General features: G+C 35.9%; 7 protein-coding genes across 15 annotated transcripts in view; 3 read left to right on the top strand and 4 right to left on the bottom strand.

Moving 5' to 3' along the window:
* Positions 1–49: 49 nt before the first annotated feature.
* On the top strand, positions 50–4,068 carry LOC106749472 (vacuolar protein sorting-associated protein 72 homolog). 2 transcript variants are annotated; one of them, XM_014628958.1, is made up of 7 exons: positions 50–114; positions 486–689; positions 767–987; positions 1,059–1,241; positions 1,337–1,562; positions 1,729–1,950; positions 2,040–4,068. In XM_014628958.1, exons 2-7 carry the CDS (start codon positions 556–558, stop codon positions 2,269–2,271), a joined length of 1,218 nt encoding a protein of 405 aa, XP_014484444.1. In that variant the 5' UTR covers positions 50–114; positions 486–555; the 3' UTR covers positions 2,272–4,068. The 2 variants fall into 2 exon arrangements, with proteins under 2 accessions (XP_014484444.1, XP_014484443.1); XM_014628957.1 differs by having other exon boundaries at positions 78–195.
* Positions 4,069–5,244: 1,176 nt separating this feature from the next.
* LOC106749471 (ras-related protein Rab-11A-like) lies at positions 5,245–9,911 on the bottom strand. Its single transcript, XM_014628956.1, has 5 exons — positions 9,569–9,911; positions 7,611–7,806; positions 7,154–7,428; positions 6,406–6,562; positions 5,245–5,314 (listed from the first exon to the last, which is right to left on the bottom strand). The coding sequence occupies exons 1-4, from the start codon at positions 9,606–9,608 to the stop codon at positions 6,426–6,428; spliced, it is 648 nt and encodes a 215-aa protein (XP_014484442.1). The 5' UTR covers positions 9,609–9,911; the 3' UTR covers positions 5,245–5,314; positions 6,406–6,425.
* A 146-nt stretch (positions 9,912–10,057) lies between these two features.
* Positions 10,058–11,991, top strand: LOC106749470 (zinc finger C4H2 domain-containing protein). Of its 4 annotated transcripts, none has more exons than XM_014628951.1 (5): positions 10,058–10,562; positions 10,634–10,805; positions 10,922–11,103; positions 11,210–11,434; positions 11,562–11,991. In XM_014628951.1, the coding sequence occupies exons 1-5, from the start codon at positions 10,504–10,506 to the stop codon at positions 11,689–11,691; spliced, it is 768 nt and encodes a 255-aa protein (XP_014484437.1). In that variant the 5' UTR covers positions 10,058–10,503; the 3' UTR covers positions 11,692–11,991. The 4 variants fall into 4 exon arrangements, with proteins under 4 accessions (XP_014484437.1, XP_014484440.1, XP_014484438.1 ...); XM_014628954.1 differs by having other exon boundaries at positions 11,225–11,434; positions 11,562–11,990; XM_014628952.1 differs by having other exon boundaries at positions 11,210–11,425; positions 11,562–11,987.
* Positions 11,992–14,084: 2,093 nt separating this feature from the next.
* On the bottom strand, positions 14,085–17,742 carry LOC106749477 (major facilitator superfamily domain-containing protein 8). 3 transcript variants are annotated; one of them, XM_014628974.1, is made up of 10 exons: positions 17,422–17,742; positions 16,845–17,088; positions 16,269–16,416; positions 15,942–16,185; positions 15,767–15,855; positions 15,478–15,697; positions 15,304–15,403; positions 15,102–15,236; positions 14,837–14,946; positions 14,085–14,742 (listed from the first exon to the last, which is right to left on the bottom strand). In XM_014628974.1, exons 2-10 carry the CDS (start codon positions 16,874–16,876, stop codon positions 14,228–14,230), a joined length of 1,593 nt encoding a protein of 530 aa, XP_014484460.1. In that variant the 5' UTR covers positions 16,877–17,088; positions 17,422–17,742; the 3' UTR covers positions 14,085–14,227. The 3 variants fall into 3 exon arrangements, with proteins under 3 accessions (XP_014484460.1, XP_014484459.1, XP_014484461.1); XM_014628973.1 differs by having other exon boundaries at positions 16,845–17,085; XM_014628975.1 differs by having other exon boundaries at positions 16,845–16,980.
* Positions 17,743–17,910: 168 nt separating this feature from the next.
* On the bottom strand, positions 17,911–19,647 carry LOC106749478. Its single transcript, XM_014628976.1, has 4 exons — positions 19,391–19,647; positions 19,088–19,270; positions 18,776–18,993; positions 17,911–18,708 (listed from the first exon to the last, which is right to left on the bottom strand). Exons 1-4 carry the CDS (start codon positions 19,503–19,505, stop codon positions 18,439–18,441), a joined length of 786 nt encoding a protein of 261 aa, XP_014484462.1. The 5' UTR covers positions 19,506–19,647; the 3' UTR covers positions 17,911–18,438.
* Positions 19,648–19,963: 316 nt separating this feature from the next.
* On the top strand, positions 19,964–20,831 carry LOC106749452 (putative ATP synthase subunit f, mitochondrial). Its single transcript, XM_014628898.1, has 4 exons — positions 19,964–20,185; positions 20,259–20,357; positions 20,504–20,620; positions 20,687–20,831. The coding sequence occupies exons 1-4, from the start codon at positions 20,098–20,100 to the stop codon at positions 20,713–20,715; spliced, it is 333 nt and encodes a 110-aa protein (XP_014484384.1). The 5' UTR covers positions 19,964–20,097; the 3' UTR covers positions 20,716–20,831.
* A 326-nt stretch (positions 20,832–21,157) lies between these two features.
* LOC106749459 (protein FAM69C) overlaps positions 21,158–25,347 on the bottom strand; it is a 6,038-nt gene continuing 1,848 nt past the window's right edge. For 2 of the 3 annotated variants that reach the window (XM_014628911.1, XM_014628912.1), the window contains exons 2-5: positions 23,526–23,686; positions 22,564–23,251; positions 22,285–22,506; positions 21,158–21,631 (exon numbers count right to left, since the gene is read on the bottom strand). In XM_014628911.1, coding sequence (XP_014484397.1) covers positions 21,584–21,631; positions 22,285–22,506; positions 22,564–23,251; positions 23,526–23,686 — 1,119 coding nt within the window. In that variant the 3' untranslated portion in view covers positions 21,158–21,583. Of the gene's footprint in view, positions 21,632–22,284; positions 22,507–22,563; positions 23,252–23,525; positions 23,687–23,925; positions 24,489–25,347 lie in introns of those variants that run through there. The other variant, XM_014628910.1, reaches the window with a different exon arrangement.

Here is a 25,347-nt window from a genome sequence, read left to right as displayed (position 1 = left end):
TATTTCATGACAATCGTTTCTTCGTAAGTCGTAAGATGGCAGGAATAAATATCCAACACTTTCTGGGGCAGTGTATACCATCCTGCGATAATGCAGTTAGCTTCGATAGGAGATGTTTGTAATCATTAGATTGCTGTGCTGGAAATTAAGCTAATTGATATATAATTATTTATAAACTTCTATAAATACATGATAGTGCGTGCGTCCAAAGTAGTGTAATTTGTAAAATAATACCCAAAAGTAAAAATTCCACAACAATATCCTAACCTAAATCTAAACTCATGTTTAAATATTCAAATAATTTTACTAACTTGTGTGTTTATTACTTTGGGATACAACTATATCAAATTCTAACTCACTAATTGAATATGCTAACCTAAGCCTAAAGTTGTGCTTGAAAAGCATAGAAATCGAATGTTTTTTGCCCAATGTAAAAGTAACGTCATATAATATTTAATGCCTTTTTACATGTTTTCAAACTTAAGGTAAAAAACCAGGTAACAGATACATACTCATTCTATCTCTTGAGAGTGACATCAGGAAATTCTGTAAATAATGGCTGCGACAAGAGATAGACGTATAAATGCTGGAAATAAAATGGCAAGATTATTAAACGAAGAGGAGGAAGATGAATTTTATAAAACTACATATGGCGGCTTCGACGAAGTGGAGCAGGATCATGATTACATGTTGTTATATATATAATATCTATGTAATAATAACTCACAACTACAAGATTGTATTGTAAATGTTCCTTGAATTTCAGGGAAGAAGATGAAGGAGAAGATGAGGTAGACTCTGATTTTAGCATTGATGAGAATGATGAGCCAGTTTCTGATACTGAACAAGAAGGTCCGAGAAAAAAACGTAGATTGGTAACAAAGGCTTATAAGGAACCTAAAGCTGCAACATCACATACTTCATCAACGCCTAAGGAAAAGAAGATAAAACAACCGAAGCAAACTAAGATTTTTATAGATAGCATAGGTATAATAATGTGACACGACAGTTTATTTTCACAATATATGATTATACACATTGCGACATATCCTGCGTAGAAAGAAAGTCGATACGTCGTTCTACTGCTGCAAAATCAGCAGCTACACAAAAACGCTTACGTCAGAGAAATGAAGATCAGAAACGGAAGATAAAGATTGTAAGGCACGATGTATGGAAACCGACACAGGAGGAACTACTGGAAGAAGCACTGCAAACAGAAGAAATTAATATGAAGTCATTAGGTATGAATGAAATCGAATATTTTTTTTCTCTTTTATCTAGGTACCTTTATTTCAATTTGAAAATTAATTATAATCGGTTTGTTTCCCTATTATAGAAAAATATCAGAAGTTAGAAAGTGAAAAAAAAAATACTAGAACTGTGAGGAAAACACATGTTGGTCCGATGATCAGGTATCAATCGCTGTCTATGCCAGTTATGGTGTTATCCGAGACTTGTGGGGACGATCACGTTGAAAGGAGTAATGTCGACAAATGTGATGACGACAAAAATACAAATACTTCTAACTTAGATATTGAAACTGTCCTTGTGAAAGAAAGAAGGTATATATATATATATATTACATACAAAATGTGTACTTCTTTTTTGTATTATAATAGTAATATCGTATCGTGTTCAAATAAGAAAATATTTTCTTATTTTTGCAAGTAAATTTCCACACATAAATGTAAAAAAATATGGGATAAACTCAACAGCGTTTTATTTCAGTGGAACAGAATCGAAAGCAGATGGAACGGATGATAAGAAGGAAGAATCTGCTGACGCGGCAGTCCCTGCCCCCGCCAAGAAAAAAGATATTCGTGGCGAAGAGACAGGGACATTTTACTCACGCACGTTTATCACCTTCGAAAAGGACCAATCGTACCAAGATATATTCAAAAAGTCCACACAACAAAGGCCTCCGTTAAAACCTTTATGCGCAGTCACGAGGTAAAAATAACATTGAACGAGTATTAAGTTATATTAAGAGATTAACTTTATATATATATATCTCAATCTAAGAATTTCTTGTTCCTCAGGCTGCCTGCTAAATACTTGGATCCTATGACGCAATTGCCGTACAAAAACGTACAGACCTTTCGACTGCTCCGAGAGGCGTATTATCAACAATTAGAAGCTCGTAGTGACATTAATGATACCTCTCAAAACCCGGAATTATCGCGATGGATCGAGTGGCGGCAGAAAAATCACAGTAATTCGCAGAGGAACACCGTCCGCCTGGAGCCAGCATCTATGCCTGCACCTCCGTAGCTTTTTTTACTTGTAAATAGCAGCATGAAATAATACAGCATCTCTTGATGTTCTCTCTTTGAATATAATGTCCCACATTTTCAGTGAACTCAAACGATAATGATTATAATATTAATATTTTGCGAAACGCAAAAGTTATATGTTAAGTTCAATTAAGAGAAGAGAGTACAAACGTTGTTTTGAAACAATTTGTACAATGTTCTTGCTCGAAATTTGTCGTTCGACATTCCTGCGGGAAATCCTTTTTTTGTAGTGCAATTTTTTTTATGAAGGTTAATAAGCAGTAATGGGTCGTTTCTGGTTAGTTTCTTCCTTCTTCATATGTGTTTTACTATGCACATATTATAAGAGTATCGTTTGGATAATTAAGGCTCTTAGATCCTCGTTGTCCTTTGATGACGTCGTAAGTGAAAAATCGCATGCCAAAATGTAATATACTAGGAGATAAAAGAATATATGCACAAAATGACGATCGATTCGGCACACTTGTAAAAATATCTAGACGCTTTCCTCAACATTCATTAAATAGCTGAAAATTAGTATGACATACAACTTGTGTTTTTAATCTATCTTATAATTTCTGCTACATTAATTTTACGGCTATTTATTGATTGTTCAGGAAGGCGTTCGGATATTTTTACAAGTGTGCCGAATCGATCGTCATTTTGTGCATATATTCTTTTTTCTTCACGTATATCGTAATATATTTTGTAATCAAACAAAGATAGCGAGGGGCACAGGAGCCTTAACGTTTAATTAACTGTTCAAACGAGATATTTCGCGGTAATGTTTCCTACTAAAAATACATAATAATTTGCTATATGCTAAATTGTATAAATTTAGTATAAGCGACTCATCAACTTCATTTCTGACCGAGAATACCGCATAATTATTTTTATAAAATATATATATATATATATCCACACTTTTGTGCCTTATATCAGTAGTATCAATTTAAAAATATAACAAGTTGCAAGACTGAATAATCTGTAATTATTACTATACAATATTTACATTGTATAAAATAATATATATATCGTCATGATAAGAACCTACTTGTTCCAATTATTGATCTTTACATCTGATAGCACATGCTATATTTTATGAATTTTGTTCTCGCCTGTGACTTACTGTCATAAATAGCGGCTTTGTAAAAGACTTTGTAATAGATTATTGAATCTTTGGTGTAGCGTGATATTTATTTAACGTGAACAACGTTGATTGAATGTTGCTGTCGCAACGTGAAAATAGGATTTACACCATTCTGCAGATGCATTCATTACAAACATTCCTTCTTTTTAAAAGCAAATTTGGTTTTTTATTAATAAAATAACGAAATACAAGGCATTATTAATAATAATCTATATTGTTATAGATATAATATCCCTTTTTTTTGTATGCAATGAAATGAAAGGATAAAACAATCTTATAATATTTTAAATTATTCTTCAATGTATTCAACTGTATAAATCTATTTCACTTAGCATAAAAAAAAATGAAATTCGCTTCCCCTAAGTTTTCAGAACTCGATGCAGCCTAAGGATACAGAATAAGTCAAAGATATATCTGTAGAAAACTATGGTCACTTTGACATTGCTTATACACATTACAGTTCCGAGTTGTCCATAATAAAGTAATAAGCCTGCTATATCAAATAGTAATCATGCTCATGATTATCTTATCATCTTTAAGATTGCTTCGAGAAACAACGTAGTATTATTTCTCACATTTTCTTACACGGATACACACCACACACACACACACACACACACACACACACATACATATATATATATGTGTGTATATATATGTATATATATATATATATATATGTATGTATGTACAACATACACACACCCACACAAAATTCGCGATAATAATATATAAATTATATTATAAATCAGGTTAAACGCACGCACGATGCACTATAGTTATTTTTTATTAATCTTGCTTCTTTCCTTTTTATCCGATAATCTTGCTAGATTACTATGTAAAGAGCGGTGGATTGGAAACTGTCGATCTCTTTCATATAATCCGTCAAAGAGGAGTGGACACACTTCATTTTTATACATCAACATCTTATTCACTCTCTATTTTATTTAGGATACAATAAAAGCGCGTGACGATAACGTATTACAGTACAGCCACACAGAAAGCAACGTTAGTTATTAGGATTTTGAAAAAAAAAAAAAAAATGCCTACTATACAGCTTCGTTCTTAGTAATACAATTTCGGCTTCGGTAAGAAGAGGTTTCGGCGGAAAGCTCTGTGTAAAAATAAAGTTAATCCCGAAGCATGTAGTGCCCAAGCTTGTACAGACTAGTACTATATTTACGAAGAGCCGAGAGTGAGCAACGAGAAAGGACTATCTCGAATCAGCTGGTTTCTTTTCTTCTCTTTTTTTGTTTTTCCTTTTTCAACCGCGTGTATTTGTATCGCCGTAAGCCCATTTACTTATCATTAGTTTGTTTCCTTCTACACAGTGCACAATAGTAACTTGTTCATGATACTCAATTGCATATACGACCATAAACTGCTTTTTCACGACCATACTACGCGTTAAGAAGAATTGTTATATTTATTTATATATATATATATATACATATATATATATATATATATATATATATATATATATATGTATTATAAAGAAGCAGTAAAATACAACATTCATTTATAATAACACAATTTATATCGTGACAGATATAGAGAGACAGAGAGAGAGAGAGAGAGTCGAGATGAATTTCTTTCATTTTCCCCCCTTTTTCTTATCGCGGACAGAATGGTGCATATTTGCATTTACAGCATCGTATAGTTCTCTCCGGCGCTTATCCTTACTCGATTATTACCAAGAATATATGTACCGTATATGCTCACATATGGATGTCTAATGGATGTCCTGGTAATTCAGTAAGAATAAAACCTCTTCTAGCATACGAGATTACATGCTCGCGCATATAGTCTTAATTTTTGTTCTGTGATGCACCCGCTATATCTACCACCAGCTAGTACTTCCGTTATCTTCTTCGCCGTATAACCGCTTCTGCAAAAGAAAAGAATCACGGAACCGTCGGTCAATCTGTGAGCAACAAATGTGCCTGAGGTCATTCTAAATACAAGAAAAATATGATCGATATTTAATGCCGTAAACTAATAGGACTGCTCGACTACCAAAGGTCGCGAAACGAAGATAATTTACAACAAAATATTTCTGATGTCTCTCAAGTATTATATGATTCATACATATAGAGAATTGCCTATAAATAAATATATCGAGATCTAAAACAAAAATATATCGCAATTATATATATATACATATCAATCTGAATAATCAAACTACGGTACATCTCAGGAGTAACACTTAATAAAAATACGAAATATACATTGGCTCTCTAACGCATCGTTAACATACCTTTTCTTTTATTTGGCTCTCTTCGAACATACTTTAGATGTGTGAGTGTGTTAATGTACTCTCTACTGAAGTACAAATAACCGATCCGATTAAACAAATATCGTATGTGTTATGTCATGGGAACTATATAGACCTTGAAAAGGCTACAGGAAATATCTCTACTATATATAAAGAAAAATAATAGAAAATAAGACGGAGAAAGAGCTTAGTAGCATTGAGAGTGACTCATATGGAGGTGTCATAGCTTAACATCAGAATTTCCAATTCAGTTAGAGTCAACGATCCTAAGGGATTTAATTTTTCATGCGGCTTCAAAAGAAAAACCTAACTTGGGACTTGGTTATAAAAATGTATAACGGTGAAGATTGAAAAATTACGATGAATGATCTTTCGCGACTATATCCTTTATTAAGGAAACACAGTACGTAGAGCAGAAATTATTGGAATAAAAAAACGTGATGGAAGTGTCTTTAGTAATATTTAATTATGATATATGTTAAAATTAACTCAATTTACAATCAAGTTAACATTTATAATTAACTAACCATAATTTCCTTATATTAAATCTATCCTAGCATACAAAGAATTACCCCAGAAACTTTCAATTTTTTTTTTCATTTTCTTACTGCACCATAGACTAAATCTTTTTTTTCTTTTGTTAGAAATTAGATATTATCCAACTGTACTTCCGTGATATTCATACTGTATTTACGTGTACACACATTTTAAGCAACAAGGTGAGTCACTGGCAGCACTGCTTACGCATTCCCTCAGCATTCATCGTTGGTTTGACTTCAATTTGTTCTACGTTCTGTGGCCGGATTGTATCACCTTCAGGTGGGTCTCGTATCTGTTTTTGCGATACGATTCTGTATATTTCTGCAAAAAGAACGAATTGCGAATTTTATATTATATCGCAATGTTGGCAAATTCATTTAGCGTACGATAAATATTTCAACACCGGAATAGAACAAATTTTACTAAATTCTATCTCTATGAAAATTTATGAAAATTTTCTTTGAAAAGTTACAGAATTATGAAAAATTATTATGTGTCTTTATATATGCGAACTATAAAAATACAGAATAATCAGACAGAATTTAAGTTAGTAATCAATCAAAAATATCTAAGGTCCATATTCTGAATTCACTTTTATCGATGAAAGTGCTTCTGCACAGTGGCTTAGGAACCATCGGAAAAGTCTCATTTCAGGCATTTTGATCGATAAAAGGGAGTTCAAAATATGATTATATATATATCTCTCTATTAAATTACATGAAAATAAATTCTGCATCCTATAGAAAACTTGTATGTAAAAACACACACACATATAGCATCGATAATGATATGTAAGGCGATTGTCATGAAGAAAACATAATGTTAGCTGTATTACAATTCCAACTACGACGCTCAACAATTCAGTTCAGTGTACGCTAGCTTCATATGACGGTATCGAACAAGATCTGTTACCTGTTAATATATTTTGAAACGCTGTCTCAACGTTAGTAGAGTCTAAAGCAGATGTTTCAATGAAAGACAAGCCATTCCTCTCAGCGAACGCCTTAGCCTCGTCAGTCGGAACAGCACGCAGATGCCTTAAGTCTGATTTATTTCCCACTAACATGATCACAATGTTTTGATCAGCATGGTCCCGTAATTCTCGTAACCATCTTTCTACGTTTTCGTACGTCAGGTGTTTTGCGATATCATATACGAGTAGTGCGCCAACTGCTCCGCGGTAATATCTAACAATTCGGAAAAGATCATTAATATAAATTGCGAATGCAAAAAATTACAATTTATTATGTCGCATCAATATGATTCGACATGTTGAAGATTTAGTGACTTAGAAAATTATACATAATCCACGTTACACAATATAATGACATATTATTAAAGACAATTTGTGTGTTATTCGTGGACTTACGCGGAGGTGATCGCGCGATAACGTTCCTGCCCAGCTGTATCCCAAATTTGGGCTTTAATGGTTTTACCATCTACTTGTATACTGCGTGTTGCAAATTCGACTCCGATGGTAGATTTTGACTCCAAGTTGAATTCATTTCTTGTAAATCGAGATAGGAGATTGCTTTTTCCTACTCCGGAGTCTCCAATGAGGACAACTGAAAAGGCAAAAAGGACCGATTAGAGACAGATATGAAACTAGCTGTCAAAATATACACGCGGAGTCTTGGCGATATGCTTGAGAGTGAAGAAAAAGAAAGATTTTTTTAGAATTGTAACTATCACAATGATCATCATGCTATGGATGGAATTGTTTTGAAGATACTACTATTATGGTATCTAATAATAATATTGTGAAATGTTGCTTTTCTCTTTTAACATGTATGTATGCAAGAGTTGTCTAAATTATTTATTATAATACCCTATTGGGAATATTGTATTATAAAATTAAAGACATTTCTCTTCTTATATATTCGGATACATATCAAAATCGTTAGTTAGAAATATATTACTAATACTAAGAATATTTCTAAAAGGGAACAATTAAATATTATAATTGAGATCAAGTAGATCGTGTTAAATGAAAGTGTAAAGATTGCATGACCTTAAAAATAGTTGACTTTAGAAGTAAGAGCTTGACTGTACAAAACTCTTTATCTACGAGACCACACCACAGACTGAGAGTGAATCAGTGCCACATCATACAGCACAGTTATGTGTATGTGTTTTCCTGCTGATTACTACTCGGATGTCTTGGAAATAAAGCATCAAAAAAAGAGCAGATAAAATATGTGTGCTTGTCCCTTTGATTTCGAATACATTGCTAACAAAGTATAACACACATGTAAGTAATGCATGATGAATGAAACACATTGTGAACACACGAAGTAAAAATGTACCTAATGGACATATTTATAAGAGTACATTTGTCCTGAGAATTATCATTCATTTATGTTGAGAAATAATTAACGATGACTGCCTTTTTGCTTAATATATCTTTCCCACTCTCAACTATATATGTCATTTCTACACAATTGCTTCAGGAATGTCCAAAACAAGGTGGGAAGACGACGAGACGGCAGCCCACAACATTGTGCATTCAAATCACGACAATGACAGACCCAAGTGCACATGATTATATTAGACTCTTTTGAAGTCAAGAGCGCGGAGGAAACTAAGAGGGAGTCGCCCACCGAGTGACAATGCGAAATAGTCGAATAATTTGATCATCCATGGGCGCACAATTAATTCATTAACGTTAACTGCCGCGAAGAATTCGCGGATAGANAAAGGGGGGGGGGGGGAACCGCCGGAAAACCGATCGTGCCTTCGAAAGTGTGGAATGACAGCGTCGAAAAAACCTCCATATGCAAGTGTACGCACACATTTACACACATATATGTGTGGGCTACGCGGGCACGCAATCATGCATCGCGCATATACTCAATACATGCACGTACATCACGCCTGCCCGTCCAATTACATACGTAATGTAATAATCGTGATCTGCACGTCGGCATTATTTTTCTCTTGCGCGCGCGAGAGAGTCAGAGCGAGGAGGGAGAGGAAATCGACGCGGATGATCTTCATCGCCTCATCCCCCAGTTCCCCTCGTCGTCCTCGCCGACGAGGGAGTCCGGGGGCTGTCGCAGCGATGAGCGTGGGCTTCCTCTCCGCGGTGGGTCATCGTTTCTGATGTCATCGCGCGCGCGTATCGCCGTCGATGCCAACGTCGTCTGTGCGAACTGACATTCGTCGTGACGTACAATCCGGTTCCATAAAATGGAAGCGACTCCCCGAGTGCTTCCCGATGTTGAGGGCTGCGAGGAGAGCTCCCTTTCTCTCGAGCATTCGCGACGGTTGTGTCCGCAAGCATGCAGGAGAGAGAGAGAGAGAGAGAGGAGAAGAGTCGCGATTTACCTTTAAATAAATAATCGTACTCGTCGTCCCGAGTGCCCATCTCGACCGCAGCAACAAGCACCTTTCAGCGAGTCGGGTTGGTCTTAGGCTCGAGCCGTACTACTGCGCGATGTATGACTTATATACAAAGACGGTGGACCAGGAGCCGCCGATTGGCTCTCCCGTGGGTTGCTCTTCTCGCTGCCGCGTGCGATTATGAGCGACGGGTCGCGACGCGACACACACAGGTCGGGGAAGCCGTCGGTGGAGCGGCGCGGACGCACGTAGCGGAGCGATCGCACGGCGATACAATTATTTTCCTTCTTTCAATTTAACTGTACAATATGGCCTCCTTTCTACGCCCCTCCAGCCAGCCGATAAACCATGCATGCGCAATCCCGTCGACAGCGCCGCCGTCGCACGCACGCGCGACTGCTTGCACATTAATCGCGATTAATCGAGAACGGATTCTCCGGCGGATTCGTTGTTCACCTAGAGCAGAGTCCCTAGAGAGTTCAGGTGGCCGACAAAAAACGTCGGAATTCAAGCGAAACGCTTTTTAGCTCGACGTATGGAACAGTTGGAGAAACGTACATTTCAGCGCAGCGAGAGCTAAATGAGAAAAGTTAATAAATGTCGCGAGCACCCCTAGATGGCGCGAGCGTCCTTATCTCGAAAAGATTCCAAGTTTACTATCTCACGCGGATAGACGAAACCGACGAAACGATTAATTGTTCGTTCTCGCGATACCCTTTGACAGCTTTGACAGATAGCTCCCCAAAACACAATAGCCAATCCAAGTGACTGATCACCGTTCCAAATGCCATGCTCAACGATCATCCCTCGATCGTTTTAATTGCTGCGATACTGGATTCACGATAATTCAATGAGCAAAAGGTCACTGGACTAAAAATTCCACTCGGGGCTTGTAACGGCGATCGTCAATATCAGAGATTATGTCAGCATCCGAGACAGTGGTGATTTTCGCCAAGTTGGAAGCTTTGAAAGATATCAGGTATCGCGCGAATATTATTCGGTTAAAATTTCTTCGATATTACTTACAATTTCCTTTATGCCTGACACTAGGTCGAAAACCCTTCAGTTGGAAAAATTGAAACAGAGAATATTGCAAGAAGTGGAACAAACTGAGCAAGAGGAGAAATGTCTGTTAGAATATAAACAAGAAATGGATCTGCTGATGCAGGAGAAAATGGCACACGTTGAAGAGTTACGTCAAATACATGCAGATATAAATGCGGTAAATTTAATGTAATATCGAGCAACAATATTACATAGATCCTTTGAGCCATCTCAGAACCTAATATTCTACACAAAATATTACATACAAATTGTCAGCAAGCTTCTCTCTGTTAGATGGAGTCTGTAATTAAACAAGCCGAAGAGGCTCGCAATAGAGCAAGGGAGACTGCAAAATTGATTCACAACAATGACTATCAACCACTGAAGCACGACATTGACCGTATGCGCAGAGAATTCCTGGGCTTGGAAAGGTTACCAGAACTGTACGAGACTGAATCAGATCTCATTTCACCTGAGTAAGTACATTGACTATTGTCAAGTGAAAATATCCTATCTCTACCGTCAGCTGATATATTAAAAGTTAAATTACAGACTGAGTTGAGTTAAACTTTTATTGTGTAGACGATTTGTTCATAGCTACTTCGAACGCCCGATGCAGAAAGCAGAGTGGAGGGTAGAAGTGCGAGGTGATGACCTGTTACCACCGCTTGGACTACATCATCCTGGACATCCGGGTGGTTCTACGCCTTTTCTTGCTCCACAACCACTTCAAGGGCCCAGCAAACCAGAACCCAGACCATTACCGCCAGCCCCGGGGCCCCCAGCTCCAACATTCAGGTACCACTGGTATATCTCGACCCCTTTATTACATCTCTTATGTAAGAATAGACATTTCAAAGGATATTAGATATCCACTATGTAAATCTACAAAATTGCTGCAGATTAAATGAAGGCGTTCCTATCGTTTTTACAGGCAACAACCACCGCCTATGAAATCCTGCCTTTCCTGTCATCAACAAATTCACAGGAATGCACCAATTTGTCCACTCTGTAAAGCAAAGTCGCGTTCTCGCAATCCTAAGAAACCAAAGAAGAAAGATTAATTGTATTTAGGAATATTATTTATACGAATGGATCTGCATTTTTACAGCTCATAAGAGGACACGTACTAATCATTTTTGTAATCCATAGCAATTATGCACTCTTATCGTATCGTTAGCATTTATATAAGTAATAGCACAGCGTCCATGAGAATCTATGTGTTTATATAATATGTCGATTTTTTGACAATGCAGCATTTTTTAGTTTTTAAAGTTTGTATTCGCGTTAAGAATATATAAGATCATGTGTATGAATTTACATAACTAAATATAATTTCTACTATCGCTATATAACTAAATATAATTTCTACTATCAGAAAAATAAAAAGAAAAATTTAACATTTGACAACTTGCTCTATTTAATATAGTTCATAAGTAGCGTTAAAGATTTTACATGAGTACGCGCGATATAAGCAATTTTTGCCGTAGTGCGAAAAAGGAACGGATAAAACACGAATCAAATATTCATATTGTTGGGAGACAACGAAGAGTATTGATTTCAGTTTTATATATTTCACATTATTTTCTTTTCTTCAATTTATAAAAAGATATACATATAAATGTAAGTACAATATATATTTTCATTTGCAAATCGCGTTAAATCTATATTTTATTGTCCATACAAATGCTAAAAAAATATATATCTTTATACATTATTTTACAATATTGCTTTTCGTAGAGTTATGATTAATTGTTTTGTGTACTACAAATATAATTGCACTTCAAGTAATAGGTACTTCCTATATGATATATATATATATATATATATATATATTACTATAATCTCTATTATAATTTGTTATAACATGTAGTAATTTACTCTAATATTATACGCGCTTGTATCACATTTTTATCATAGATTTTTATATTATTCTCTCTTGAAGTGCTTTTTTCAATAAGAAAAAAGTATGCTAATAATTATATTTACACACCTGTCTCAACTCTCCTTATTTTTTCTAAATTAAAACTAAATTTAAAAAAATTTTTTATTACGTCAGACTTTGTTCTTTAAGTTAAATAAGAAAAGAAGAAATAAAGATCCTGTCTTTATTTTTTATTTATTTGTGTAAAGTAACGAAGTATTGAAAAATAAAACGATCTAATATAAGCGTTTCAACATCTAAATATATTTTGAGCAAAAGTAGTTATCATGTTGATAATTGCATTGTAAAATTGATAAGTGAAAATCTCCGAGATTAACAGTCAGTTGATTAAACAATTTTGAGCAATCTTGCACAATCATTAGATACAATCAAATAATTGTAACAGAGTCTAATAGATTTGTACAGAACATTATTTGTAGTTTATAATACAGTTGTGCGTATGTAAAAATTATTTATGCAAAAATTCACCATTACCAATCTCTCTTTCTCTCTGACTATTCCTCCAAATAGAATTATATTGATTAAATATCATATTAATATTGTATTAATATGCAGGGTATTCATTTTAATTTACTCCTTTCTCAAAAAAAAAAAAAAAAAAAAACTTATTTTTGATTGTAGAAAACAATGCTTCAGACAAAAGTTGTAGGGGGTTTCGAGGGGAACATAATATTGTGATCTTGAATTGCACCTTAGTGGCGTTTTTTCAAAGTCATTTTAATGTTAAATTCGACTTCTTCGTCTATTTTATACATTTTATTTGATTATAATCTAAGGAACTTTTTTTAATTTAATTGATTTTTAACGTTATTTTTTCTTAATGGAATTGTATAGTTTCTTTCACGTAAATCGATTCCTCTGTTCGATTCGCGTATAAAAGTATTAAGGTAAGATCATCGAAAAGTTAAGACTTTTCGAGATATTTTATTCTGATTTCATTCTGATATTTTTTAATACAAAAAAAGTTGAAATACTTATAAAGTATTCACTTTTCGATAATATCATCTTAACTCTGCAGTATTTTTTTCTACAATCAAAAATAAAGAAGTTGAGGGGTTAATTAAAATGATACACACACCGCACGCACGCACGCACGCACATTAATATATGTGATGTTTCAACTAAAAATGTATAATATTATAACTTTCTTTCTTCAAGGAAACAAAACAAGAATACTGGAAGAATAGTCGGTCACCTGATTATCCATTGAAATTTCGTGTTTGCGATAGCAATTTTTCGTAATTCTATCTAAGGTCATATCGTGACTTGAATTTATATATTGTTGTTTATACAGACTGTTTATACAGACTGTTTATACAGACGTGTATAAAAAAAAAAAACAGAATATAAATAGATTGTACTATCACAATTAATTTTGAATTTGTTATAAACATAGGAAAATTCGTAAGAATTTCGATCACTCTCACAGAATATACGACAAAATACCTATATTATATAAAAAAAGGTATATAATTTCCGTTAATACGTATGTATATTATAATATATATAATATATATAATATAATATATATAATATATATAATAATATATAATATATATAATATATATAATATATATAATAAAAATCTAGATCAATTTACGTATTGCAAGATCGGTTGTGGATCATTGTTGCAGCAGTATTGAAGAGAGATTTGCTTAGTCAACCGATTGTGTCAATATTAATTTCTGGGCGTCCAACATCCCGTTAGACATCTCGCGCGACGTTTGGTCAGATCTTAAATGTACCAGAGGAGTCTCGACGTGCTCGTTCGGCGTCTCTTCGGCCCTATTCAGCTCCGGTGGAATCAAACGCTTTTTCACAAGTTCCAACCACAGCATAGAGATAATTAACGTCACGCCGGTGATACCGAAAGTGTGATATGTACCTAAGCGGGTGTAAATAAGGCCCACAAAAACTGGACCCATCACACGAGACGCACAACCCGCACCTGTCATCAAACCCATCCACACGCCTTGCGGACGCGGCCCGAGAATCTTGCTAAATATCGTTTGTATCAAAGTGACTCCTAGGGGATAACCTATGGCGGTAAAGCCGTAACCGATAAGAAACTGAGTAACCGTGACTTGTGGAGTGTACAGACACCATTCCTGAGTAATCGGACAGCCCACGATCTCTGTGCCGTTGAGGTCTTCCGTGATATTATTGTACGCTACGAGATATTGAGGGAAATACCTCTGTGTTAGAGAATCACCTGTTGCTATGCTACATTATCGTATCAAGCGCAGTTTGAAAGAAATACTCACGCCCAAAATCCGCAATCTTAGGAGGATCAGGACCCCACGGGATGCACAATACTCGTCCAATCACCATAAAGAAGAATCCACCCCACAACATTACTTTACGTTCTGCAAATCTGTAAACAGGAAAATATAACAGCGAAGTATAAACGATGATATAATTGTATGGTTACAAATTATTCTAATTATAAAATTATACAAGTTTCATTAGTATAAATAATTATTACAAATTTCTATTACAAGAGTTATCGTAATAAGCGGGAGGGATTACCTCTTACAGAGCGGTCCAATCATGGCAAATGTAATGCACGCTATTATAGCTCCAATGCTCATCAATATTCCCATGTAGTAAAGCGCTTCTTGCTTGGTCCAAGCGAATTGATCCATGGTAAGAGATGTGCCCAGTCTGCATCAACAAAGAAAACATATGTATTAATAGAAGCCTTCTTCACATTTTATATAGAAATACTTACGTCTCAAGAAGAACGAAATTGAAGACCAAGATGAAGAATGCGCAAATTAAAGTCCACGATGCCAGATAGTCAGGTTTCAAGGATTTCCAAGTTTCCTCCTCTACGACAGAGTGCGGTGAATCACATATATTTTGATTGACATACAATTTTGACGGACAGAAAGAAATATATTACCAGTGGCTTTCCCCTCATTACGCATGGCTTCCTTTATAGCGATTTTGTGTTCCTTGAAATTCCACGGGAGGAACAAAATAAAATTAAAGATACCCATTATTACATTAATCCAACCAGCCGTTGTGTACATGTTTAAAGGCAGCAGCATAAATGTAATACCATGGTCTCCGAGAGGTGTAACAGCAGCTTGTAGTCCAGGGCCCACCACAAAACCCAGTACCTAAAAGTACATTATATTGTTCGCCTCTTATGTTTTTTTCCAATGCCACGATCGTAAAGGTGCAAGTACCTGTGCAAGAGATACCATCGACACTGCATGTGTACGTTCTGAAAGTTTTGTGGCTGCGGATAAGTAAGATCTTGCTACCGCTATGTTGGCTACAAGAGAAAAACAACACATATTTGCATGATTGTTAATTTTTTTTCTTCTAATGCACCGATAAACATTGGGGAACTTTATTAACCAGAGCTAACTCCAACGAAGAATCTAGCAACAATCATGTAAGCTTTTTTGTCACCGGGTATCACTTCAAGGATACTGTAAGCTGCGGATGCTAGAGTGAACAGTGCTAGGGTTGCTAAAAGCGGTAATCTGACTGATCCTCTTTTATTGCCCCACCAACCCACCAAAGGTGAAAACAACATTTGTCCCAGTGGATTAGCCGCCACTACATATCCCATAAATTCTTTTCCAGCTGCAGGATCCAACTAAAAAATGTGCATGAATATATTTGAAAGCACATACAACTTTTATGATTCTAATATATAAATAATTAAAGCCGTTTACGTACCTTGTCTAAGTACGGCCAAACACCAGTCAATATAATACTAAAGCCGAGAGACATTAGAAACATAGTAAAGTAAATTGCATATATACTCTTCCATCGTTCCTTTCTTTCAAGCTCAGTTTCAAGATCATTGAGATAGGGTTCAGTTTGCCTAAAAAAGTTCAATATGCCTATTTATATACTCAAAATATATTAGGGATAATGTAAAAAAACAAAAACTTGTGGATTATGTTATCAAAAAGTGAATATTTCATATCTTTCGTACTAGAAAAGAACAGAATGAAAAACAACTCGAAAAGTATTTAGATAACTTAGCACTTTTATACACATAATAAACGAATAATGATTTGTGTGAAAAAACCTATATGAGTCTGTTGAAAAATATGATCTCGAATTATTGACAATGTAATTAAGGTCGACATTTTATGTCCTTCTACAAACCCTACAACTTTTATTTGAAACATTTTCCCCATATCTTCCATATTTTTCGCAATATTTGCCTGTTAAGATTAAAATTAATCACTCGGTAGAAATATATTACCTAAGATTTAACAACGAATATTTAGGGGTGAAGCTTACCTCCTGGCGAAGAATTTCTTGCAACGATCCATTAACACTGGTACGTTATTCTATCTCCCAAAAAGATAGAAATTTGTTACAAGACAAATCTCAGTGTATAGAAAAAGCGTCGACATCCAACACATAGGTTATCGGTCTATTGAAGCAGGGTAATATTATTGAATTCTCAACATCCTATTACTTTGACATTATTCACAGTTCTCATCAGTGAAATAACAAAATGATTGAATCTATAGGGAACCTGCTAACATGATAATTATATACATAGTTAAAGTAGCAAGTTATCTTTAGTACTTTTGTGAAAGATTTCACAATTATTAGCTATATATTCTATCCCTGTAAAATTTACATCGATAATGTCACGATCTTAGTCTTGTAGAAACATTTCTCATTTGATGAAATTTTTACCACGAAATAATGAGCAACAGGGAAGAGCATGATTTGAGATCGATTTAGTTCAATGGGAAATTTGGTTGAATTATGATGTTCCACAACAAGGTAATGTAAATCATATACTTCCGTGCAAACATACGCATTTCGGCAAAGTTATTTCTTCACTTATAAGGATTAAACTGACCTTTTAAAATCAATTTCTCATTGGGAGCTCAACTTTTCTTTCTCTCATGAAATTCTATTCCCAGCCATATTCAGTTGAAGAATGATCATTGAACTCACTGGCTTCACTTCACTTTTCTATCTGGCATATCATAGAACTGATGTGACTCGGCAGAATGAAAAAAAGAATACATGTGATGCATTCAACAGCTGATTCTGAGGAACCTAGATCCCTATCTGTCATGACAGATCGGTCGCGTTTCTCGCGTATAGATATCCGGCCCAGAGCATAAATGCTTGCTTTTACGGAATAGCTGTACGCTCATTGGATACCACTCACAAGTTACGAGTGATTCAGGGAGGGTCCCGTTACCGCGATAGCATCGGCCTAGAGTCTTTCCGCTGGACCATCAATTAGACAATTTTTAATATTAAATTGGCCAATTACCGCTGTAGGTTATCCCGCCCTTTCGGATATATCCGAGCACAATGACATCAGAACAATTAGTTATTAGCAGTACGCTGTAAAAACGCGCAATTATCGCGTTTACAATATAAGCGATACTCATCTTTCGATAACGCTCCAACATCGCTATAAGCGCGTTCTCAATTTTCTTAATGAAATGACTAAAGTATATTTTATACAAGAATTTATTGAAAATGAGTTGTATAAATGTTGACTTATTTTTATATATATCGTTACTTTGTAATGTTGGTTTGTTAAATTCCTTTGTAAATAAATGAATGAATAATAAAGAAATAAAAGTTCATTTCTTCATGTTCGTGTTGATAACTTTTGTTTAAACAATTATCATAATGGAAGTTGCTCAGGAGCGTGGCAATGTATGTCAAAATCAGAGACGTCTCTTCAGTTGTGTTCTTCTAAAAACAAATATTTACTCTTTTTCAAATCTTCGTTCTTTTTACAACAGGTATTTCACTTCTGAATAAAGAAGAATCATCATAAATGTCGCAATCATTTTTTTCATCTCACTTGTATAGACCTCAACATTATTTTGCAAGAACTTTCCACTTCCCTTTACTTCTTTGTATATCTTCGGCAAATAACGGTATTCATCCACATAGACAACTTTTCATTGTATGTTTTTTCAGATATACACGTTACAGATACTGCAAACACCGTCAACCTTGCGTACTCAGTAAATTCTGTTGTGACTCCTTCTTCGGGTATCTTTTGAAACATCCCATCAAGACAGGGATATCCATTGATATACACATAATCGAGCAATTGAATTTCTTTACCTAATAAACCATTATTTGTTTCTGATGACCATTTGTTCTCTAAAACCTATTAAAGCAACATCTCTTTACATATTATATATAACAATATATCAAAAACAATAAATGGTACTTACAGCTTTATCTTGAAAAGAAACATTATCTGTGTAAGAAAAATTTGGACGTATCTCTGGAAATTTCTTTGGGTAATCTTGGATGGCTGTACTTGTTTTATACATCCTTAAATTTCTAGCTTGCTCTCTATACTTTTCGTCAATCTCCTTCCGTTGTTTCAATAAAGATGCATATTTTTCTACCTGGTAATTAACTTGTGCTACACCTGTTCCATCTTGAACTATAACATTATTTTAATTTACTCTCGAATATTATTCCATTATTTAATTTGTTGTCCTGTATAATGTCGGATCATAACATATATATTGCCTTACTTGTTAGAAACAAAGTATTGACATTGCGTCTAATGTTCATAACTATTCCCACCAGTTCAATCTTTCGTACTTTAACATGAGGCATATTGAACGGATGAAAATGCACATAACGATTTTCTTTATATGGAACTAATCGAAATAACTCCATAATGAGCATTGGTATGTTGACTGTTACATGTGAATCTAAAAAAAAAAAGAAACAAACTTTTCGCAAGTCACTATACAACACGATTATATATGTATGGCATTATTCTACCTGCAAATCTGAATTACATATTTGAATAAGTTTTATATACCACTTACCTTTACCAACGTTGACACCTGGCCATTCTGCTTCTGACAAGAGATACGTTTGATAATCATTATATTCTTCCTGGCTAAAGGCTGCTGTGCCGCTTGCTAATTTTTTTTCGGACATTTATCATTCGTGAGGCAAAGTGATTATACAGTTTTTACGCATTCAGATTGAACTTTTTTCGAACAGTATGGGCTTGGCGCGAATTACATTACGAAGTAAAAGGTCTGTTTTCTATCGCTGCACTGGCTGCTTCCTTTTTTCCACCAGGGGTGGGAAACACACTATTAGCGCTGATCAGCGCTAAAGCCCGTATCAGACTACGGATTGGAGATTGAATTGAAATTTGGCCAATCAGCGCGAAGTTCACTAAACTTGAATTCAGTTAACTTTGTACTGATTGTACAAATTTAATCCCCAATCCTGATACGGGTTTAAGAGCATGCACCAAGCAGATTCACGAGTTTTAAAACAGTTGCTTTCTTTGCTGAACGCAGCCATTGACTTATCGAGAAAAGAATCGATTTGTCAAGAGTATAAGAATCGATTCATCGGTCGAACATTAGTCACTTCTTCTATCGATATTATCTGCCTCGGAATGGTCTTGGGATCCTCCTGGCGAGATTCCTGGAACCAATACCGAGAGAGAGAGAGAGAGAGATATATCATCTGCCAAAACGACGAAAGTCGATCCGGTAAAGTTTGATATTCCGCTATGGAAAAATTTAATATTGGCGGATATCCCGCTGCGTATGATCCTGTGAAACACGGGCCGTACGATCCTGCACGCTACTATGGAAAATGTAAGTCCGCACGCTTACACACCCATCGATTCGTTCGAAGTTGACCTTATGTAATAATTTCTTATTCACGTAGGTGACACTCCATTTTTGGATTTGAAGCTCAAGGATATCCCTGCCTGGTTTGGGAGACGTGAGAAAACGCCGCGAGCGTTCGTAGGAGTGTGCTCACGAGGTACGTATCTCATTCATCCGAGAGCCATTTTATTAACCAAAAGTTACATTACTCCAACCTTCTGGTTGTGTATAAAGAACGATAACTTTCGAATGTGCCTGTGCAATTTTGATATACAGCTAATGTCTTTCTCTATTTTTCTGCAGCATTTTGGCGTTGGCAACACAAGTATGTACAACCTAAGAAGTGTGGTGTTGCTCCGTTCTTTCAAGTCACTGTTTGCTGTATGATATACTTCTATTTGATCAACTATAGGAAATTCAGTGAGTAAAAGAAAATTAATTTCAGTGGAGACATAATTGTGACATTCCATATTTCTTTTATTTCAGTTCCTCAAAGGCAATCTAAATATCACTAAATTTGCTCTATTGTGAGTATATCGATAGATTTGATTCCAGTACAAGAAACTCATGTATTAATCGTATGTGAGGTCATATTTAGAGCATGTTAAATAAATGTTCTTAGCACACAGTATGTTTGTTTTGTTAATTATTTTGACTCCTACAGTTTGAACATTGCGATGTAATTAAGAGCTTGTTAAATGATCACGATTGAGGTCATATGAAAACATATGAAAACATCGTCCAACTATCTGAATAAATATCAATATTTAGGAGAAAAAAAAAATTCGGAGTTTTATAGTCCCAGATTTTTATTTCAAGTTTACAGTGGCACTTCAACCGCGTTTGAAACAAAAGGAAGAAAGAACATGGTATAAAGTAGTATAATAGGCACTCGCGAGTATATGACGTATAATAGTTAACACTAGAGAGAGAGAGAGAGAGAGAGAGAGAGAGAAATATTCAGTATATATAATTTATTAAATATTAAACTTATCGCGCGCGTTACATAAGTTCATCTATATACATAACGATATTAGGAACTGGACGTTCTTTATTTTTAATTAAGCGCATTCATGAGTTCCTCAGTGAACCATGGTTCACCAAGTCGGATTGACTTCTTACGGGTCGTTGAAACCCAATTTTTAAAGGATCACTTCCGTCGCTTCTTCATCGTTTTATGTCGTTTATCGTTATCATTACGTTTCGCTAATCTGTATACGAACTAATATAGATCTATAAATCTCTTTTATCCACATAAATAAATTTACCTTCTTTCTATCCTTATTAGCATCACTAACTACCATTGAACTCCTTTTTATCTCTACTATCACATTGAGTGCCACGCTGGATTCGGACGTGAATCTTGATTGAATTTTCTGGTCGTCATGTGAGACCGTATACAGCCGTGCAAAATACTCTCGACAGAGAGTTCTAGAAAAAAAAAAAAAATACATAATATAAAATTAAGCTATATTTACATATATGCTTATTATTAACGGTAACATTTTGTTAGTAACAAAAATAATTTGTTAATAATAAAGTAACTTCAGCACGATTAACACTTTAAAGCCTACTGACAATGAGACACATTTTTGCGTCGAGTTCTTTGAAACTTTTTATTTGTCTTATTATGAGAAGCGTGATCAAGATTTCTCGAAATTGAATGGATTGATATATTATCGACCGTACGAGTTGAAGCATAAAACAAGATACCACATGATAAAAGTTCACTTCTGATCCCTGATAAAATAATTCTAATAATATGTAAAAAATAATCAGAATAATTCCTAAGGAAAAGTCACTCAAACGGATGACGAGGAAATTCGCGCCATCTAAATATAGATAATGTGGCACTCAACGTGTTATATTATGATGCTCCATAGAAGTACGTCAAGTCTGTATAATTCCTATACTATCCTTACGCATGATGCTTTTGTTCGTACATACATTGATTTACTTTTCAAAAAAAGAAAAAAGAGAGGGAAGAAAAGATAGATAGTGCGTATTTCGATGAACCGAAGAGACCACCTCTTAATCTCGAATTCCTGAGATCCTTGTTAAATACACAACTGTTTCTCTCATACCAACGCTGCGTATTCTTGTTCCATTTCGCTCAGCATGCTGTAGAGTCGCTTCTTCACGTTCTCAGATGCTGCCGCGCGCGGTAAGTTCGCGTCGCTTTGCGGATTAGCGCATTGCCTCAGCAGCACGGCCAAGCTGCTGGTGGTGTGCTCCGACATGAGCAATCCAGGAATAATGATCGTTCCCGAGAGCGTCCAGCCGAGGAAGATCTTCTCGCAGACGATCTACAAGAAGCGCGCTTTTCTCGCAGTTTCTTTCCCGATAACGGGAGAATTACTCACCTGCAAATTATCGTTAAGGACCGGCGTCTCGCAACGCATGTTCCTCGAGCATATCGACCGACAGTCGAAGTAATCACAGTCCTCGTGCTTCTCGCAGCTCTTGCCGTCGGCGATGACGCGGCCGACCACAGTCCTCGGGAAGACCGCGTCCAGGTCGAGAAATTTCAGCCTCTGCCCGCCCAACGGTAGACCAAAGTGATTGATCTTCACGTCGCAGATGTGAAACGGCTCGGGCATGCCTGTCTCCAGTTCCTCGAGCAGGTCGAGGATCATTACGGCGAGCTTCAGCCGCTTGGCCCACTCGGGCTTCGAGTCGGACAACGCCAGTACCGTCGTCGGGGTCTCGATCGGTCTGACATATTCCACCGCGTAGAAGGTGCCGCACGTGCCGATAAGCTGCGGAAACACATCCCTGTCCTCGTACAGGATCGTTATCAGGTACTCGTTCTCCTGAAGCAACGGCCAGAGATTCTCCATCTCTAAGCGGCGCCGCACGACATCGGTCTCCACCCGGTGTGTACGCAGCCGGGCGAGCCGCTCCAGCTGATGTCGCGACAGCGTCACGTTCAGTTTGCTGACCACCAGATCTTTGATCATGTTGGCGAAGTCTTCCTCGGACGGGAAGTGTCGTAGACCGGTCGCGTCTACCCAGTAGAGCGACTCAAACTGCTCTGAGGGTGTTTTAGTTCTGAGCGGAACGAAAATTTATTTCTAGCGTTTCTTTTAAATCGAAATATTCGTCTAAACACCGATAAGCCGATCAAGTAAAATGTTTGCAATTTTGACAGCTGATTCCATGCTGGAGAATGGTGAGTGATCTGAAGATATTTATTTTCTTCATTGTTACAAAACCATGTTTTGCGAAACGATGAAAATGCTTGAAATCGGCATTTTTCTAACGTGAAAATGAAAGCGCGACTTCTGGATGGGATCCCATTCATGCAAGAAAAAGAGAAGTATACCTCGAAGCCTTGAAGACAAGCCGAGTCGCTTCCCAGTGCGCCGAGAACACCGCCTCTTTGCCTGCGTGAAGCGTCTCACATGCGAGCGAATGTATCCCTTTTTCGGTGCACAATGGCTCGCAGAGAATTCCTATGGCGTTACCCTCTCGATGCGTGCTGCACTAAAATTGATAATTACGATCGAATATTGGCTCGCGAGTCGAATCGAGAATGAGAAAAATAAGTAGAATGAAAAGATAACAATAGACTCATTGTTCATATTAAAACAGAGTGTTTTCAGGAAAATGTCACTTTATTGAAGCTAATAAGAAGTGATATTTTAAAAAATTTAACAGCCAGAAAAATAAAAGAAAAATTAGAAATGAAGCGAATTGTTGGAAATGTCCGCCATGATACGCACCTTCCTTCCACAAAGATTGAACAATCTGAACCAACCTGAACGTTTAAATTTCTTTTTGAAAATACCCTGTATTTCGGAAACTAAGCGGACACATGAAATACTTTTTACTTGAAATAAAATCGCCCCACTGAGTGTATTTAAGGAACATTCTAGACACATATACACACACACACACACGCGCGCGCGCGGTGAGCACTCGTGCGGATTACTTGCTTGCGATTGGGTGCTATACGTATATACACGGACTAGTTGTACATGCGATATTTTTAGTCAGTCCGATGATGAGTCGGAGGGGACTTCGTAGCCTCCACGTATACATGTCACGCATGCCTGCGTATTTTTCGTCGAGGCGATTTAACGAAAATGCTCTCGGAATGATTTATTTCACCGCCGCGACGTTTCGCCCGCTTCAAGACACGAGGAGACATTTGTTTCGCAAGAAAAGAAGAAAATAAAAATGCACGAACGTGCAACGAGTATAAAAGATATACATTCCGTTTCTTTTTTGGAATGATCTTTCGTGGGGAAAAAGATTGCCGATGATTATAATTGGAGTGGATTGGCGCAAATATTTTTTTCTTTGCGTACCGTCTAATAGAGAACAATTATTGAGCCTCTCTGTACATTAGCTTGAAAGTAAAAGTTTTTGAATCTTGATAAAAAATTATCTTTTACACGCAGAAAATGTCTTTAAAGGAGAAATGTTACTCTTTAAGTGATTCATGTGATTTAAGTGATTCAACATTTATCTCACTTTCCTTGTAGATAAATACAAAGTAGCTCAAGTTTCTTATCAATAATTTCTTCTGAACGGTAAGCCACTTCTTCTTTTATGACATTTCAGAATACAGAGGATTTCACATTTAAATTTCATTTCAGATTCTTATCAAATCTCATGTAGAATCCGATAGGATACGTTATACGGATCTAAGAAGAATCAATTGTTTCCAAAAGTAGTTTCCAATTGTAAACAAGGGTGCAAACGAATATAACAGATTTTTGTAGTGTAAATGTTATTACACAATTTTAGTTTTTACAAACTTTTTCATATATACACGCAAACAAACGCACAAATTCTTAAATTTCTCACTCAGGTAGAGAATTTCTGTCTGGTTGTTAACAATCCGTAAGCAAACGGTTAGCTGGATACATATAACCTTCTTAACATACATTTTTTACATAAATCGATTCTCCTGTTCATTTTGCATAGAAAAGGTAAAATCATGAAAAGGTGAATTTTTTTTCGAGATATTTTATTTCTTATATATATTTATAGATATTTTAATATTTTATATATATTTATCAGTATTTTATGAGATATTTCATATCTTGCACAAAAATATCCGGATAAACACAATTTTTCGATGATCTTATCCTAGTACTTTTATACGTAGAACAAACATAGGAATTGATTTATGTTAA

This window comes from Dinoponera quadriceps, unplaced genomic scaffold (genome assembly GCF_001313825.1).
Source record: "Dinoponera quadriceps isolate SergipeBrazil2010 unplaced genomic scaffold, ASM131382v1 scaffold3807, whole genome shotgun sequence".
NCBI lineage: Eukaryota > Metazoa > Arthropoda > Insecta > Hymenoptera > Formicidae > Dinoponera > Dinoponera quadriceps.
The sequence above is the reverse complement of the archived record's forward strand: the minus strand, read 5'-3'. Positions and strand labels throughout refer to the sequence as shown.

Coding starts and splice junctions, on each gene's coding strand:
- LOC106749472 (XM_014628958.1), top strand. CDS start 556: ATGGCTGCGACAAGAGATAGACGTATAAATGCTGGAAATAAAATGGCA. Junction 1,242..1,336: donor AATTAATATGAAGTCATTAG/GTATGAATGAAA, acceptor TCCCTATTATAG/AAAAATATCAGAAGTTAGAA. Junction 1,563..1,728: donor GTCCTTGTGAAAGAAAGAAG/GTATATATATAT, acceptor GTTTTATTTCAG/TGGAACAGAATCGAAAGCAG.
- LOC106749471 (XM_014628956.1), bottom strand. CDS start 9,608: ATGGGCACTCGGGACGACGAGTACGATTATTTATTTAAAG. Junction 7,429..7,610: donor TATCGCGCGATCACCTCCGC/GTAAGTCCACGA, acceptor CCGAATTGTTAG/ATATTACCGCGGAGCAGTTG. Junction 6,563..7,153: donor GTTTCAAAATATATTAACAG/GTAACAGATCTT, acceptor TTCTTTTTGCAG/AAATATACAGAATCGTATCG.
- LOC106749470 (XM_014628951.1), top strand. CDS start 10,504: ATGTCAGCATCCGAGACAGTGGTGATTTTCGCCAAGTTGGAAGCTTTG. Junction 11,104..11,209: donor TCAGATCTCATTTCACCTGA/GTAAGTACATTG, acceptor TTTATTGTGTAG/ACGATTTGTTCATAGCTACT. Junction 11,435..11,561: donor CCAACATTCAGGTACCACTG/GTATATCTCGAC, acceptor TCGTTTTTACAG/GCAACAACCACCGCCTATGA.
- LOC106749477 (XM_014628974.1), bottom strand. CDS start 16,876: ATGGATCGTTGCAAGAAATTCTTCGCCAGGAG. Junction 16,186..16,268: donor TTTGGCCGTACTTAGACAAG/GTACGTAAACGG, acceptor CACATTTTTTAG/TTGGATCCTGCAGCTGGAAA. Junction 15,856..15,941: donor CTTCGTTGGAGTTAGCTCTG/GTTAATAAAGTT, acceptor TTTCTCTTGTAG/CCAACATAGCGGTAGCAAGA.
- LOC106749478 (XM_014628976.1), bottom strand. CDS start 19,505: ATGTCCGAAAAAAAATTAGCAAGCGGCACAGCAGCCTTTAGCCAGGAA. Junction 19,271..19,390: donor AGGTGTCAACGTTGGTAAAG/GTAAGTGGTATA, acceptor TTTTTTTTTTAG/ATTCACATGTAACAGTCAAC. Junction 18,994..19,087: donor CAATACTTTGTTTCTAACAA/GTAAGGCAATAT, acceptor ATAATGTTATAG/TTCAAGATGGAACAGGTGTA.
- LOC106749452 (XM_014628898.1), top strand. CDS start 20,098: ATGGAAAAATTTAATATTGGCGGATATCCCGCTGCGTATGATCCTGTG. Junction 20,358..20,503: donor CGTAGGAGTGTGCTCACGAG/GTACGTATCTCA, acceptor ATTTTTCTGCAG/CATTTTGGCGTTGGCAACAC. Junction 20,621..20,686: donor GATCAACTATAGGAAATTCA/GTGAGTAAAAGA, acceptor CTTTTATTTCAG/TTCCTCAAAGGCAATCTAAA.